Below are 18,413 nucleotides of genomic sequence, written 5' to 3'. Positions count from 1 at the left end.
TTCCGTCTACTTGTGGTTTAACTCTTGTGCTGAGACATCGTGGGGTCCAGAACCGGTTCCCAGGCCCTGTGCTTCCTGAAGGCCAGATTCACCTCTTTCCCTCTCCTGCAGACTCCTTGGTGCCTGTGCTTGGGTTTCATTACAGGCCTCCCCTTGACATGTGTGTGCACACGCAGGTAGTGGTCAATGGTGAAAGCACTAGGTCCTGTGACTGATGTCTCATAGCCAGAATTACCTGTCCAAGGCAAAGACTTAACCACCGAGCAAGCCAAGCTGCTGTGCAGGCCCTCTGTCTTTCCACAAATCTGCCTCTTGGACCTCTGAAACCTGATTTCCACTGTCAGTAAACTGAATCTAGTGACCTCCTCCACTGGCTGCTCTGTAATTGATGGTTTACAGACACATGTCTCCAGCTCAAACCTCCTTCCTGTGTTACAGATCTGACTTGTTAGTGACCCTAACCAGCGTTCTTTACATAGCTACCATTTTTAACCCCACCTTCATAGACAGGGGTGGTGGAAAGGAGAAACAGAAATTTACCTCAAGGGGGCGGGTATAGTGCAGTGATAGAGTGCAGTGCTTAGCACGCCTGAGGTCCTGGGTTCAATCCCCAGTATCTCCTTTAAAAATCAATCAAATTACCATTCCCCTCACAAAAAAAAAAAAAAAACCAATCTGCCTCAAAACAGTTCTAGACAACTCCACTATACAAAACATTTTATAAAAGGGTTCCTATAAGTCAGGTCCAGCACTGTTGAGATACACATTGAATTGTCCACTGAGGAGAGTGAATGTTTCTTACACACCATTTCTGTGAATTTTTTTTTTCTTTGAAGAGTAAAAGGACATGCAGGAGGACTACTGTTTCCAGTACGATGGTAGAGTATATAATTCAAACCAGCCCTCTTGCTGAGGACTAGGAAATCTGGACAAAATATACAAGATCTATGCAAAGGCACTGAGGAATTACCAAGTGAAGAATCAAGAGGTCAAGCTTCAGAAGAAGGAAGAAACCTCTCAAAGTGAGGCCCCTCATGGCATCTGTGAACTCTGGAAAAGGCAGCTGAGAAGCTGAAAAGCTAACCTACTCAAAAGGTGGTGGTAAAGGAAGGAGAGAATGCAGATATAAAACAGAAGCAAGTGCTTAAAAGTCATAAGAGCCTATTTTATTTGGCTCAGATAAGTTTGAAAATGTCGATGAAATGGGTAATGTCCTAGGGAAAATACTGAATACAACTGACTGCAGCAGAGAAAGAAAACTAAAACCAATTTCTTTTTTAAAGATTGGGAAAGTTACAAACTATCATACAAAAAAGTTTCAGGCCCAAGAGATAATAATCTTTTTTAGTGCCTCTCTTGTCAGTTTTGATTATCAGTGTTATGTTTGCTTCGTGAAACTAATGTTTTAGGGAAAAAAAAAAAACCTGAGTTTTTAAGATGAATATAACATTGATATCAAACCTGATAAAAATTAAAATAGCATAAAAAAACCTAGAGGCCAGTTTCAAATGAAGGGGAAAGACATAAAATACAACCACATCAATAACAAAGTGTAAATAGACTGAACATCCCAGTTAAATGCAGAGATTGTCAGACTGGGCGCAAACCCAAGACCCAGCTATATGTTGTCAACAGGAGACACACTTTAAATACAAAGGCAAATTGAAAGAGAAAGGATAGAAAGTGATACACTATGGAAATCTGGAGTACATGTATCAATATTAGATAAAATAGTCTTCAAGACAAGAATTCCAGAGATTGAGAGGGACATTTCACAAAATAAAAGGACCAATATATATCAGGTAGGTATAGAGGGAACATACCCCAGTGTAATAAAAGCTATTTATGACAAACCCACAGCCATAATAATACTCAATGGTGAAAAACTAAAAGCCTTCCCACTAAAATCTGGAACAAGACAAGGGTGCCCACTCAACATTTCTATTCAACATAGTCTTGGAAGTCCTAGCCACAGCAGTTAGGCAAGAAAGAGAAAGGGGATCCAAACTGGAAGAGAACAGGTAAAATTGTCACTATATGTGGATGACATGATAGTATATACAGAAAACCCTAAAAGCTCCATACAAAAACTACTAGAGCTGATAAAAGAATTTAGCAAGGTTGCAGGATACAAGATTAACATACAGAAATCAGTTGCATTTCTTTATACTAACAATGAAACAGCAGGAAAAATAAACAAACCCTTTTAAAATTGCATCCAAAACAATAAAATACTTAGAAATACATCTGACCAAGGAGGTGAAAGTCTTTTATACATGGAGAACTACAAAACATTGATTAAAGAAATTAAAGATGACCTTAAGAAATGGAAAGATATGCCATGCTCTTGGATTGGAAGAATCAATATTGTTAAAATGGCCATACTGCCCAAACCAATCTACAGATTTAATGTGATCCCTATCATATTGCCCAGAACATTTTTCACAGAACTAGAACAATCCTAAAATTCATATGGAATCACAAAAGACCCAGAACTGCCAAAGCAATACAGAAGAAAAAGAATGAAGGTGAAGGAATAACCCTCTCAGACTTCAGGCAGAACTACAGAGCTACAGTAATCAAAACAGCATGTTATTGGCATAAAAACAGACATGGATCAATGGAACAGAATAGAACTCAGAAATAAACCCACAGACCTATGGTTAATCTTTAACAAAAGAAGCAAGAATATACAATGGAGAAAAGACAGTCTCTTCAGCAAATGGTGTTGGAAAAACTGGACAGCAGCATGTAAATCAATGAAGTTAGAACACTCCCTCACATCATACACAAAAATAAACTCAAAATGGCTTAAAGGCTTAAATATAAGACAAGAAACAATAAACCTCCTAGAAGAAAACAGGCAAAATATTCTCTGACATAAATCTTAGCAATGCTCTCCTAGGCCAGTCTACCCAGGGAATAGAAATAGAAGCAAAAATAAACAAATGGGACCTAATGAAACTTACAAGCTTTTCACAGCAAAGGAAATTGTAAGTAAAACAAAACGACAACCTATGGAAGGGGAGAAAATATCTGCAAATGATGCGACTGACAAAGGTTTAATTTCCAGAATATATAAACAGCTCATACAACTTAATAACAACAACAACAAAAAAAAACCTCAATCCAAAAATGGGCAGAAGACCTAAACAAGCAATTCTCCAGTGAAGACGTCTTATACAAATGGCCAACAGGCACATGAAAAAATGCTCAGTATCGCTAATTGTCAGAGAAATGCAAATCAAAATACAATGAGGTTATCACCTCACACCAGTCAGAATGGCCACCATTCAACAGTCCATGAACGATAAATTCTGGAGAGGCTGTAGAGAAAGGGGAACCCTCCTACACCACTGGTGGGAATGTAGTTTGGTGCAGTCATTATGGAAAACAGTGTGGAAATTCCCCAAAAAACTAAAAATAGACTTACCATATGATCCAGCAATCCCACTCCTAGGCATAGCTCTGGAGGGAACTCTAATTCAAAAAGATACATGCACCCCAATGTTCACAGCAGCACTATATACAACATCCAAGACATGGAAACAAACGTCCATCCACAGATGACTGGATAAAGGAGGTGTGGTACATTTATACAATGGAATACTACTCAGTGATAAAAAAGTAAAATAATGCCATCTGCAGCAACATGGATGGACCTGGAGAATGCCATTCTAAGTGAAGTAAGCCAGAAAGAGAAAAATACCATATGGTATCACTCATATGTGGAATCTGGAGAAAAGAAAAAAGAGGACACCAATGAACTCCTACAAAACAGAAACAGACTGAAAGACATTGTAAAAAATTTTCTGGTTACTGGGAGAAGGGCAGTGGGAAGGGATAAATTTGGGAGTTTGAGATTTGCATATGTTAGCCACTATATATAAAAATAAATTAAAAAACAAATTTCTGTATAGCATAGGGAACTATATTCAGTATCTTGTAATAAACTTTTAAAGGAAAAATATGAAAACGAATATATGTATGTATATGCATGACTGGGACATGATGCTGTATGACAGAAATTGACACATTATAACTGACTATACCTCAATTAAAAAATATTAGAGAAATTTTTGCTTTAAGTTAAAAAAAGAAAAATAATAAAACTGTCATACACAGATGACGTGATTGCATATATAGAAAATCCAAAGGAATCAGATAGATGAGAGCTTAACAAAGTTGCTGGATGGGGTCAATATGTAAAAAGGTCAAGTGTATTTCTTATGTATCGGCAGAAAACAAAATGAAAATTTAAAACTTATTTACATTGGTATCAAGCAGCATGAAATATGTAGGAATAAGTATACATGCGTATACAGAATACATGCAGAATTTTTGCACAGGAAATCATAACATCAAGAGGAATTAAGGAAGACCAAAATAACGGATGTCTGTATCATATTTATAGGTTGGAAGATTCAGTATTATAAAGATGGAAATTCTCAAAATTGATTATGGCATCCAAGCAGTGCCAGCAGGGTTTTATTTTTTAAGGAACTGTATCAGCTCACTCAAATTTACATAGAAAAGCAGAGGGCCAAGGTAATGTTGAAGAGAAATAAATGGTAGGACTTTTCTATCAGATGCCAAGAACGGTCATATAGTAATGAAGACACTATGGTGTTGACCCAGGATAGACAAGTGGATGAGCAGAACTGATGACCTTTGTTAAAATGCCGACTCCATATACGTGTGGCTGTACTGGACATCGCCTGCTTACCAAACCTCCAGTCCACTCAGCCCACGCCTTAACTCCAGTTTCATCCTGGCTTAAACCAGTTTCCCACAGATGCAACCTGACAAGGCTTAGCCTCTTTCTTCCTGGCGCAGATCCCAGGGCCAGGAAGACTGGGTGCCTGTGAGAACACACACCTAGCACTGTGCATGCTCTCCCCAGACGTACGTGGAGTTAATCCCCACGTGGCCACCCTTAACCACTGGGGTTTTGGGAGCTGATGGACACGGGTTCTACCTACAAGCCTTTGTCTCAGACTCTACTTTTGGGAAAACCTAGGCTAAATAGCAGATTTATATAATAGATCCAACAAAAATGTATGCTTCGATGCACCAAAAGTTCACAGCAGCATTACTTACCAAACTGGAAATGATCCAAATATCCAAAAAGAGAATAAACAAATTACAGTACATTCAGAAGATGTTAATTCCATGAAGCAATGAAAATAAACCATGGCTACATACAAAAATATGGATGAATCTCACGTAATCTTGAGTGAAAAAGAGCCAAACATAATACATATTGTATGATTTCATTCAGATAAAATTTGGAAATAGGGGACACTATTCTATTGTGTTCCTCCTCAGGACAGTGTTACCTTTAGGCAGGAGGGAAGAGGTAATAATTGGAAAGAGCCTTAAGAGGATCTTTCTGGAGTGCTGGTGATGCTCTATCTTCTATTTCATTTCTACAGTGATAGTTACATGGATTTGTTCACTTACTGATAATTGGCCACATTTACTATTTGTGTATTTTTGAGTGTGTTTCACTCCATAAAAAAGTTAACTAACAGTACATTATTACAAAGAACTAGAAATAAATTTGGAAAATTAAAAATAAGACTTTAAATGTGTGTTAAAAAAAAAAGCAGAGGGGGTGACTAAGGTTTGGAAGATGAAGTATCTCGAATGATGTAACAAAAGGAAGAACTGGAAAATACTGGGAGAAACAATTAACCAGTTCATAAGGTTCAACATCCCAGGAATGTGAGTGCCAAGAAATGGTAAAGAGAAAAGGGAAGAAAGAAATGAGAAATGCTGAAGACTGGCTAGAATGCACAAGAGAAATGAGCCTTTAAAATGAAAGAGGCCCCTGAGTGACAAGTGGAGTATCTTGGATAATAACTAAAATTTCAGGGAACGGGTTATGGAAGGGAGGGAAGGAAGAGAGACAACACATTGGTGTAAGACTTCTCAACAGCACCCCGAAGGAAGAAGACGAGGCAGTATCATCCCGCTGGAGCTGTGAATGCATTTTCCTGTACAGCAGCGACATTCTCCTCAGGCAGTCTGCCCCAGCATCTTGTACAGCTTCCCATGTTTCCAGGAGCTTTTATTGTCGTCCCCCACCCCATGTCCTGCCTGTTACTGAGTCCCCTCAAATTTCATTACATTCATGTCCTAACCCGCCACTGGATCAGGACACCTGGGTCCTCCTTCCCACTGGCACTAAGATGCTATGCAAGCCACTTCACAGCTTTCAAGGGCCCTTGTTAAATCCGGGGGTTCAGTGGCCCCTCAGATCCCTCCTGGCTCTCTGACTCTCTGTTGCCTTAGCTAATGAATAGCTGGAAAAAAAAAAACAAGAAAAAAAAAAAACAGAACTAGGAGAGTTAGGCTCTTCCTCAGATTTTCTAGAAATAGATTCTTTCTTATAAGAAACTGAAACTGATAATAGGACCCCAGTTTTACCTTAAGAGGTCACAATCCCTTTTGAAAAACAACTTTATACATGGTAGGTGGCAGAGAGAAGAAACTGCAAGACATACACTGAAAAAGAGCCACATCAATTAATAAACTCATATCAATTAATAAGCTACAAAAAAGCTGACGGAGGATGTTCAGCAACAATATAAGTGTTTTGGGAGGGGGTGTGGAGCTCCATTCCTCTGACCTTTTCCAAATTCTTACAGGTCGGAAGACTAGCGAGTCTACATTTTATTTCTGTGTGCTGATTTGTGTTCACTGCATACAAAGTTTGACCACAGAGACATGCAGGTAAAAACCAAAGCCAACAAAGCGATCACACGATGGTTGAGGGACTAGATTTTCCCAGCAACGTTTAAAATTTTATTTTCCTTCAGGTAAACTCCTGCTGATATTTTACAAGAAAGTAAGTATCTATAAATGAAAGAAACCATTCGATCATCAAATCTTCATGTCCAAATTTTAATGATTTCATCAACATCACAGAATTTACTTTCTTCTTACCACTATGGTAATAGCACCCTCTAAACTGAATTTACTGCAACAATTACTTGAAATGTACAGTTAGCACTTGAACAGTAATGCTTTTAGACCAATTTCATCTTTCAGTCATCAGATCGGCACCTCAATATTGCAGGTAAGTTCGCACTACCAAGCAAGCCAGCACATAGTTTAAAATGTCTAATCCAGAGTGCAAACCTTTTGAGGAATTTGCTCTCTACCATAGAACGTCACAGCTTTTTAATCTACGGTCCATTCTTAGTGATTCCATTCTGTCCCATTAAGATGCTGTGTAATGAAATGAGACTTAGGTGCTAACTTTTTTTTATTGGTAGTATCATTTAAATATCATTCATTCACCCAATTTTAGGAAGCACTTAAATTCAATTATATTTTTAACTATGCCACTTCTGTTCTTCACATCAAGTTTATCCTTTCTTTCAGGAAGGCATCGACCATTTTACCTACTTATTAGCCAGTGGGTACATAAATATACGTAAGATCACAGTATTATCTATGAGCCAAGTGTCTATAAACTGGTTTCTAATTTCTCCAAGGAAAACTGTTCTTTCCAGGGCCTCCTTTTTCATTTAAGAAACTATAGGTAAAACCGCCCTCCCCCCACCCTGACTACTCAAGGGATCTAAAGCACAGCTTTACGTGGGGGATAAATGACAAATCCCACCCAGGACGCAGAAGTCTTATTTGTGAACTTGGATTCACCTTTGTTTCCACCCAGCACTTGGTGAATGGATATTCAAATACTTCAGGAAACAAGGCTATAAACCTCAACTCCTCTTGTTTCAATATTGTTATCTCTAAGAGTTGTTTCATTATTGTGCCATTAGGGTGCCTTCTGCACTATTCTGGGAACGTTGTGAACACTAGTGGTTCTGCCTAATTTTTTTTTCCCTCAAGCTCCTGCCTAATTTTTTCCCCAAGCTCCACACAGCTCTTTTCAGATGGCATGGCCTGCATTTTCCCTAGCAGAGTTTGTGCTCTCTGCAATTCAGGGAATTTCCAATGCTCAAATCTAAAAGATGCTTGTGCTGTTACTATAGGTTACCAGAAAGAAAACATTGGTCTTATCTAATTTGATTTTAATGTGATTACTAGTGATTTCATTTTTAAGGAAGCAAATAATCAAGAGAAAACAGAACAAGAGAAAACATTGCTGAGATGGTGCCTGGACCCTTTTAATCAGGCCAGTGCTGGCCTCCACAGGAAAGAAATGTATGTTCATGGTGTCTGATGATCAAAATCAGAGAAAAAGGACTAATAAGTAAATAGCAATAATGAATTTCATGACAGAAACAATATGGCTAGAATGAATCTGTCAGTATTTGAATCTCTTGAACCTTTTTTTGGTGGAGGGGTATAAAATGAAAACCCATGTCCTTTGGAAAGAAATATGACAAGGAGATCCCACAGGTGCTCCCTGCCATTGGGAATACATCTCTCCAAACGTCACTGTGCAGAGCTCATCACGTGGAATTTTCAACAGTTTTCACTTTCTTCATGTTCTCCCAATGTAAGGAGACAGACTTGTACAGTAGTCAGGAATTCTCAGAAAATTCACTCTGAGCAAAGAATAACAAGTATCCTGGGACCTGGGTGCAAAAGGTCTTTTTTTCAACTGAGTTAGAAGGCAAAATTGCTGATACAGTGCATTTCACATACAAGTACCCATTCCGAGAGTAAAGTGCAATATGAAATGTACTTCAAATAGTGCAAAATTGCTAATGCCAAGTCCAAATAAATCAGGAGCTTAGCTATCCTGAAGCCAGAGCGAATGATGGAAACGTACTTCCACGTATTAATCCTTTGCAGGTGTGTGTATTTTGGTCCATGTGCGTGTAAGCATGAGTGAGAGTGTGACTGTGTGTGTGTGTGACTGAGCCTCTATATGTACACATCTGCTGAATGGTCTGTGCAAATATCTGAAGCTGGTTTCCTAGGATTTGAAACCTTTAAACACTGACATAACTATGCAATCTCCACATCAAAGTAGCATTAGGCTTGTAATAATGGTTGAGATATTTCAGCCTGAAAATCTGGTAGGACAGGTATCTGGCTGCGAATTAAATGTTTAATGAAAATTATGAAAAACACAATAACTATAATGCTACCAAGAGAGACCCCTAGGAAGTAAGCATATGACGCCTCTTGCTCATTTTCCCCTGGTGGGACACGACCCTGGAGGAGCGGAGGGCTCTGCGTGTAAGGACCGTAAGGACCGGCTCTTGGGGCTGCTGCACTGAGCAGATCCTGGACGCTCCTGAGGGATCCGTTGTGGGGCATGGCCGTGACATTGAGGAGGTGGCAGAGCAGTGGGTACAGATCTGTGGAGTTCATGGCTTCTTTGGTGAAATTCTCTCGGAAGGAAGGGCCGTGGGCTAGAAATATGGGATGCATTTCTGCTAACTCATTATCATAGCCGTGGTTGCCCACTGTGGAGATAAAATGCATGAACGGGTCAGCCAACCCGATGGTATTAAAACGGAAATAACTGTTGTATCGTCAAATTCTGAACTTAAATGCAAACTCTATCTAATGCAACTTTCAAAACAGAAGAATCTTTTACAAGCAATTTCTGCTGCTGTCAGCATCACGGTTTCATTTCAGGAAGTGAAAAGTCAGATGCCCAGGAATCTTTCTCACAGGCCGACACAACCTTAAGCAACAGAGTTTAAAGACGTATAAAGAGCAAAGCGGAGCCACATCAGGGGAACTCGAAAGTGTTTGTTTTTCTCTTTGTTTGGTGGCAAGTAAACTAATATTCAGCAAATACTTAGATACCTACTATGTTCCAGTTACTGTTCTAAAGGTAAACATGCTCTTAGTCATGAAGACAGTAAATCCATAGCTATCAATAAAAGGGGAAAAATAATAAAGAAAACCAAAAGACACCACAAAAATCAAACCTCCAGTTACAGTTCCAATCCACTATTGAAAAATAAAGGTCAGGACTTGCGGGTAATGTCTTGCCTCTGGTGGTTCAGATCCAATCTAGCATTGTGTGCTTTAGTATGGCTACAAAAAAAGGGTGAAAACTCTAGGAGTCTTCTGATTTATCAAATCAGAAAAAGACACAAAATTGAAGGATTAAAAACTCCTGCACAATAGAAGCTGCATTTTAAAGGTGTGTGCATCTAGCATACTGTCAGGGGACAGACAAAGTGAGGGAGCTACTGCTAAGACGACAACCAAAGAAACATGAAAGGCTTTATTTTGAAGGTGGTGAGAATGACCAGCAGATCAGTCCCTACTGTTTATGCTTGCTATGGAAATACGCAATGGGAACACAGCATTGCAAAAAAGAAAATTCTAAATCAACTCCTCTGAAAGTCATCTCCTCGAAGGAATTCCAAATCTACTTTGCAAAATCCATCTAAAGAAGTCATTCTAAATGCCAGGCTTCTTTTTGAGTTTATTCAAGTGGAAATAATGCTGGATTTATGAATCGCTGGGAGTCATCTGCCAGGGGACTGCTCTTCTAGTTCATTAATTAGTAGTAACATTGGTAAATGTGCCATTATGTGATCTGTAATTGATGGGATGATTGCTGGGCTCATTTCTATGAGAAGCCGGATCCAGACTTTCAGCCACAAAGGCAAAGATGATTCTTTCACATCACACTTCTTACTAGAAAATCAGATTTGAGATGAACTCATTATGACTTATGAAACCTCTCCCATGAACAGGGTTTTTTTTTTTTTTGCAGTGGTAGCCCCTACCATAAAGGCTTAACCCAGCAGACAGTATTTAATAACGAATGCTTAGGGCAGCGGTCCTCCAATTTCAGTGTGTATGAGGCTCTGGGGGTGTAGGTACAGGTGAGAACACAGATTGCTGGGCTCTGCCCTCAGAGTTCCTAGTTCAGTAGGTCTGGGTTGGGCCCAAGAATCTGCATTTCTAACAAGCTCCCAGGAGATTTGGTTACTACTGGTCCCGGGAACACATTTGAGAACTCCTGCTTTTGGACATTAGGACTTGAATCCTCTTGTAGAACTCAGGCTGTGAAGGGCTGTAGTGGCCAGTACTTAATTATTTGTAAAATAAGATGACCGGATAAAGAAGATATGGTGTGTGTATATATATATATATATACACACATACACACATACAATGGAATACTACTCAGCCATAAAAAATAAAAGAATGCCATTTGCAGCAACATGGATGGACCTGGAGATCGTCATTCTAAGTGAAGTGGGCCAGAAAGAGAAAGCAAAATGCCATATGATATCACTTACATGTGGAATCTTTTTTTAAAAAAAAAAAGACACAAATGAACTACTTATTAGTTATAACTGAGATGGCTGATCTCTTGAATATGTGTCAGCACATTTGACTGTCCTTTATGATTGGATTACCACATTCGGTTGATTCTTGTTTTGTGGTTGGCTTTATTCCATTAAGTAACTATGTAAGTTTAAAAAGCTAAAGCTCTAAACTGTTCTTAGAAACAATGATCAGTACATATATGCAAACTAAAAAAAAAATGTGCAGTATATTGTGCATATGTATTTACATGGAACATACTGTATATGTGCAGTCAAATTTTAACAATTCTACCTAATAAAACTGAAAAATGAAAAAAAGTAATTATTTTATAGATTTGTTTGTTGAATAAGTAATTATGTTGAACATAATGTTAACATCAAGCATTATTAACATTTTCTATCAAAAGTTGGTGTGACCAATCTATTATATAATTTACCAAACCAAAATTTCAAGAGAGCCCCTTAAATTTACGTCAACTTTAAAGTACAAATCTCCTCCGAGACAGCAGTTCTTTTTTGAACAACCCTTCTAATAAAACAGCTATTTGCATAACACATGAAAATCTGAACATAAAAAGGTAGCAATTATTCTCATAGCCAAAGGAATTATTTTTAAAAGCCTTCTGAAAACAGTTCTCCTACACTGATTAAATACTCGTTCAGATTACTACCTACATGTCGAACCTGTTTTAAGGACCAGAACCAGGTATTTGTACACATCTGCCAGTATGACTCACACATACTCTACAAATCTCACTGCCAGGCAATGGCTTTTCTCTTCACCAATCAGCATGACAGGAAGCCAGTTCTACCTAAGGGGATATTTTTGTAGATATCCGATACATATCAAGGATCAATGCCTAAAAGAGCATTTCTAGATGGTGTTGACACAATGTGGTTCCTTCAACACTCAAGGCACAGAAGAGAAACAACTCTCAGGGACCTGGACTGGTGGTGCAAGCTAGTATCGGTATCAGCCAGGAAAGCAGAATCCACGCCAGGCAGTACAAGAGAGGGGACTTCATAAGTCCTTTAATAAGGAGCTCCTCATAAAAGTGCTGAAGCTGAGAGGCAACCATGGGATGGCGAGGTTACCCAGCCAGTAGAACAGTGGGAACCTCAGGCCCCCAGGGCTGGAGGGACAGAAGGAAGAGGTGGTGTCCCCGGAACCCCAAAGCCAGTAGGAGCTGAAGCCAGAGAGAGAGTTGTCCAGAAGGAGCTGGGATCACAGAGGACACGAAGCTACTGTTAGAGAGACAGCCCGGGGCAGAGAGACTGGGGGACAAATACGCTGGCTTCTCCCAAACCCCCGCCTTCCACATTCCTGCCAGGGTCCAATACTGGCCAAATCTAACCAGCAACCAGTCTACAAAGTAGCCTAGGAAATTCAGTCTGTAGGGATCCATCACTGGTGATACAAAAAGCAGAGCAGGAGCTTGAGAGTAAACATGCAAATAAACTTGAGTGAAATCCTGCGATAACTTTTCCATTTGACTAAGTTGTTAAAAGCTATGTAAGAAGGTAAATTTACACATTAATGATGGCAAGAAGCTACTTTGCATGCTTGAATTTGAAATGGGATTTCCATCATATTCTAAATTTAGTCAGGGGAAATATCTCCCAAATTACATCGCTAGGTATTAATTACGAAAATATATGTCTGGATATATTTTTTACCCATGCCATCTGCACTTTTTTTTTTTAGAAATGTTTCCAACATGACAAGCAAAGCTGGCCTATATTTGGTAGAACCAGAAGGGCAAAAGAAACTAGAAAACTAAAGGCAGCAAAGAAAACTAGAGATTAAGTTTTTATGAAATCAGAATATAAAGCAGGTGCAGAAAAATGATTCAATTTCTAAATTTCAGTTATTTTTTCTCAGCAGCACGATGGTTAAAATTAGCAGTAATAGGTCACTGTAACTTCAAGAGAAGTAAATGTTTCACTTTTAAAAGATGACCTCATTTTAAAGCCCCAATAAATCTTTGTTTATTGGATCTTTATTTAACTATTAATGTATCGCACTCCCTAGTTATCTAATCAGTAAATAAACTGCTGAATAGAGCAGAAACAACTCCCATTTGGCCTCCACTTTAGCAAACAATGACAGGATGGAGAGAAACACTGTAACATACTCACACATAAAGTCATCTGACTTATTCCGTAAAATATACCACCCTTCGTCGGCCACCGCAATAATCGGCTGAATTCGACTGTTGTCCCTGTAATGCCATCTTTCCGGGATCTCTTCTCTTCTGTACACAGTAAGGTTAGGATGAGCGTGAGCTAGTGCTTCATAGACTTCATCAAATTTACCTAAAAGGAAAGGAGGCAGAGAGGCACTCAGGACAGGACACTCACTGCGACCATCAAAGAAACAGCCATGGCATCAGAGGTCCATCAACGCAGACATCTGAGCGAGCTCACCTTCACAAAGCTTAGCCAGATGTTTTAGAAGTCCCACCCCCTTGCAGGAAATAATCTTGTAGGGGAAACAGAGAAATAATTTCCTCTTAAAGTAAATTCACCTGAAGAGAGGACATTTTATAGAACCAGACATCTCTAACCTCTAAAGACTTAAACACACACACGCACACACACACGTTCATTGGTGGCACGAATTAAAATGTCTGGGCACTGCACACCCAAACAAAAGCAAAGGGCTAAGTTCTGGTAGTTCTGAGGACAGAGATAGAGAATCTCTAGACAAGAACAATAGTTGGAAAAGGACAGACCAGACCAGCAAAGCAGCTTTAAAATGGAAACGTTCTTTAACGTTTCCTGGAGGTGTTGCCAAAGGACTCCTCGTGACTTCAAACGCAGTAAGCCTGGACACTATCTTGAGTCCGTTTCTTGTTTTTCAAATTCCTTTGTCGCACATGCATATTTTTAACATTCCCTGTGTCCTATGATCTCTTCATTCCCCTGTGAGGGATGTAAGTCTCACTGGTGAGTTATTCCACTTTTCAAAATCTGTTTTCTCATTTGGTACTGATTCTGACCCCAGGAGGTGATAAAACAGAAGTCAGAAGAGCAGGTCTGAGTCTTGTTCTGCACTGACTCTGTGACCTGGGGATTTTAAAACTTCTGAGCTCGCTCACCGATGTTTAAAACAGAAATAATGAGGCTTCGAGGAGAGGTTTGTAACAAGTTCCAGGTATTGTTATTCCTTCCCCGACTTACAGATAAGAAAACTAAATCTCAGGACCAGCAAAGCTCTCTCCTCTGATACCCCACCGCTTCCCTATTGAGCAGGTCCTAACTAAGAATCCATCGAAGGCTTCTATAAAATCACTGTGGGAGGGTGCGGTATATAGCTCAGTGGCAGAGCGCGTGTTTAACATGCACGAGGTCCTGTGTTGAACTCCCAGTACCTCCCTTAAAAAGTAAATAAATGGAAATTGGGGTTTTTTTTATAGAATAAAATCCCTGTAATTGCATGCACATTTTGTATGTATCCTCCGAACTTAATTTTTCTGACAACAGAGGCTGTAGCTAGCGTTCATCATATCCAATGACTCCAAAATGGTTAAATGGGACAATTATAGACAAAGAGCATCCGTTTCAATATTCTAGGAAAAAGTGAAAAATCAGACCCTGAGAAAAGAGAGCCTGTCTTCTCAAAGTCAAAGGATTAAATCCCGAATATTACCATGACAAAGGCAAGCACACTTGAAAGACACAGAAACAAAAATCCCAATTCAGTCGCACTGGGCACGCGCAGACCCAGCTCCAGACCACCACAAAGTTCAGACTCACCTTCTTTGGGCAAGATGGCTGCTACTGGTGACTGGTCGACCAGGACATAGTTGTCTTTGTCCAGATACTGGTCAAGCTCTATGATCCGCTCCTCAGAACACTGTGTCATTCCATGATCACTTGTGATGATTAGGTTCAAAACGTCCCACAACTTTGCCTTTTTCAGCATTTGTATGAGATACCCTAACTTGCGGTCGACATCTGAAATGACAGGTCCCATAAGCGGACTGTCTGGTCCCAAATCGTGGGCGGTGTCATCAGGTTCTTCCCAATAGAGAAGACCAAGATTGATGGGCTCTTTCGATGTAAACCATTCGATAATTTTGGCAACTCTCTCTTCAAATGAAACGGACTCGTTGTAAGGCAAGTAGTGAGTGGGAAAGCTGTTGTGTATTTTTACATCTGTTCCGGGCCACATGGCCGCACCACTAGTATGTCCTGCCCTCTGATTTGTGATCCATATTGGTGTCGCTTCTTCCCAGAACTCAGAATCATAAATATCCATGTGACCCAAGGAGAAAGATTTGTTCAGAATAGGATCAAACATGTCATTGGCAACAATACCATGATTCTCGGCAAAGAGGCCAGTTACCAAAGTATAATGGTTAGGGTAGGTCTTTGTTAGAAAAATATTAGTAACTTGCTTCACGTGAACACCGTATTTCATCACATGGTGAAAATGGGGTGTTGGAACTCTATATAAGTAATCCCATCGGAATCCATCAAATGAAACTAGTAGAACCTTTTGCTGGTCTGGTTGGAGAGAAAATGTAATTGAAAGTGTGACTGCAGCAAGTACGAAGGACACCCAGAGACGTTTTGAAGTCATTTTCAAAGTTCTTGATCGGTTCAGTGTAAGAGAATCTGTACAAAAGAAAATACAGAAATTAATGGCAATAATTTTGCTTTGTATACTTTACCCAAAATGGAGAGTGATGGTGCTTAGCAATCCCAGTTACAGCATAAATCACAGCCTGGAAGGATTACACTGCAGAACTTCACCTTAAATAAGAGACCTGGGGCTCCCTGTATAATAAAGCTAAGAAGTTTAGTTGCATTTAAAAACTGTTTTCGTTTCTAAGAATTTATCAAAACATTCCTCAAAGAAATTAAGTCAGCTCCTCAAATATCACTTTAAAATATGATATAATTTACATACAACTTTTCAGACATTTTCGGGATGACTCAGACTTCTGACTCCTGGTCAGAAACTTTTATATCACATTAAATACCTATGGACATATTTATTATTTTGGTTAGATGGACTATAGGAACCTATCAACAAAGAATTACCACTAGCAAATCCAAAAACAATGCTTTTAAAAAGTATGTATGTACACCTCCATTTTTCAAAGCCAAGGCCTTATGTTTGGGTCATCTTGGTGAGATATGTCACAAGAGAAAATAGATGAACTTGGTTTCCCGAAGTCACATAAAATTTGTGACATTCAAATATATTCCTGAAATGTAACCTACATTCATTTACTAACAATCAAAGCCCAGCCTTCTTTAAACTAAACAATTAGCTTCTGAACTAAGTATAACGGAAACGTAATTCTGAAATTTAGCCTTGACCTTCCTAATGTTAAAATTCATCAACATTTAATCTTATCAGCGATATGTGTAGGAAAGGGACTTCCTGGGATTAAAGAATCTCTTTGGATCAAGGTTGTTGTCCATTTGCCTCTCTTTCTAAGAAACTTATTCTATTCAAGAAAGCTATTAAGAGGCAATATGGATAAACAATCCAGATGTAAATTTTGTCAGTTCCCACAGAGTTTGCAAACAAACAAGAATCTTTTGTCCTCTCCTTCTGCTGACTGTTCTTGTATGAAGGTATTTATAAGCCCACCAAAACCTGGATCTAAGGTTTTGTGCCAAGAATTTCTTGAATTTGGCTTTCGACATCTTCCTAATTTGAACAATTTGAATATGCTGAAGACATTTTAAAACCTCAAGAAATGGGCCCTGTCTTAAGAGCCTCAGTATATCATAGGTGCTGGTAAATAAAAACTGCTTGGCATGCTTTGCTTTCAGGTGCAATAATTCTGTTTTATTTGCTTTTTAACCACGATTTCACCATCCCTAGAACATTACTTGAACTGAAATTGTTTTAAGTATTGGTCTCCAGGCAATGGTTCAAAAATTAAAAATTATTTCTCAAATAGCAGTAAAGTTTCCAATTCTGGAAGAAACATTAAAAATCAGTTCCAATTAAGAGACTGCAAATATATTTATTAACATTTCTGGCTGAGGATAGTGATTCCTGCCTCCCTCTTTCTCTCTTCTTCACCTTCCTAACACAAGCAAGGATACTTTGAACCAAATATGATTTAAGGCTAAAAAAAAGGATCAATTACAAGAAACACCTGATTCTCCTCTCCTTTAGTAAATTAATTCACCAGCTGTAGTAAGCAGGAAAGACAGCTTTCCCGGGACGAAGGAAGATAAACGAAGCCGAAGTGTTGCCTCAAGGTTAGGAATGTTTGATAAGAATCAACATTATCACATCGATGACATAAAGCAATAAGCAGAGAGCTGGGGGTGAAAGAAATCTGTTTTCTTTCTTTTCCGTGCACAAAACGCTGCACGGTGCAGTGGAATCCCCAGTTCTGGGTCCGGATTTCACTGGGCTGCTTTCCAGTTCCTCCTCCCCTCCCCCACATACAGCCCTGTTAATCTGGAGGGAAGGGGCACCGAGAAACGTGCCGAGGGAAAGTGAAGGACGCGTAGGTGTGTGTAGAGGGATGAGACGTCCAGAGGAGGGTGATGCATCGCCCCATCTTCCCCACCGGGATACTATCCTAGCTCTGGGGAGGGTCTCGGCGCAGGGTACGTTCCCAATTCGCTGAACTCCCGCCTATCGAGGCCGGCAGAGGCCCTAAGGGCGCTGTGTATGTTTGCAGTGGAAACTGGGTTTGGGGAGGTAGTTTGGGGGCCCACCGGGGGCATGTGGGTCCTCGAGAGGCTAGCGGCCCAGTGCCCCGGACTCCTACCTTCATCCGCTCCAACCGCATCGGCTTGGGGCAATGGGAGGAAGGGTCCGGAGGGTCTCCCTGCCGTAGACTGGGGGCAATAGCTGGGAGGCGGTGGGAACAAGAGGCACCCCCGTAAGCCGCGGCCGGTCACCTGCACGCCGCCTCGACGGAGAGCACCTGACCAGCACCGCCTCCCCCCAGCAGGCCCCGCCTCTTGGCTCCCATTGGCTACGGTGGGATAGTTACCGCCGGGGTTGCAGAGCGAAAGCCGGGCTCCCGGGAGTCGCTGCCCCGCCTGTCAATCAGCGGGAGCGGGGCGGGCGCTGCCGAGTTCCGAGGCGGGATGAGGCGGAAGCCTTGGGAGCAAAGGGCGGGGCGGACCCGGCCTGGAGGCCCGAGGGGCGTCGAGGCGAAGACGCCGGGTGCTCGCTGAGGTCCAGTC

The 18,413-nt window shown here is 40.3% G+C and overlaps 1 protein-coding gene across 2 annotated transcripts; it reads right to left on the bottom strand.

The window, feature by feature from the left end:
• Positions 1 to 6,888: 6,888 nt before the first annotated feature.
• ENPP5 (ectonucleotide pyrophosphatase/phosphodiesterase family member 5) lies at positions 6,889 to 18,189 on the bottom strand. Of its 2 annotated transcripts, XM_072944873.1 has the most exons (5): positions 17,990 to 18,189; positions 17,396 to 17,531; positions 14,994 to 15,857; positions 13,374 to 13,550; positions 6,889 to 9,398 (listed from the first exon to the last, which is right to left on the bottom strand). In XM_072944873.1, exons 3-5 carry the CDS (start codon positions 15,820 to 15,822, stop codon positions 8,962 to 8,964), a joined length of 1,443 nt encoding a protein of 480 aa, XP_072800974.1. In that variant the 5' UTR covers positions 15,823 to 15,857; positions 17,396 to 17,531; positions 17,990 to 18,189; the 3' UTR covers positions 6,889 to 8,961. The 2 variants fall into 2 exon arrangements, with proteins under 2 accessions (XP_072800974.1, XP_006202000.1); XM_006201938.4 differs by lacking the exon at positions 17,396 to 17,531.
• Positions 18,190 to 18,413: the final 224 nt, after the last annotated feature.

This window comes from Vicugna pacos, chromosome 20 (assembly GCF_048564905.1).
Source record: "Vicugna pacos chromosome 20, VicPac4, whole genome shotgun sequence".
Taxonomy (NCBI): Eukaryota; Metazoa; Chordata; class Mammalia; order Artiodactyla; family Camelidae; genus Vicugna; species Vicugna pacos.
Note: the sequence above shows the minus strand (reverse complement) of the source record. Positions and strands in the feature narration are given on the sequence as shown.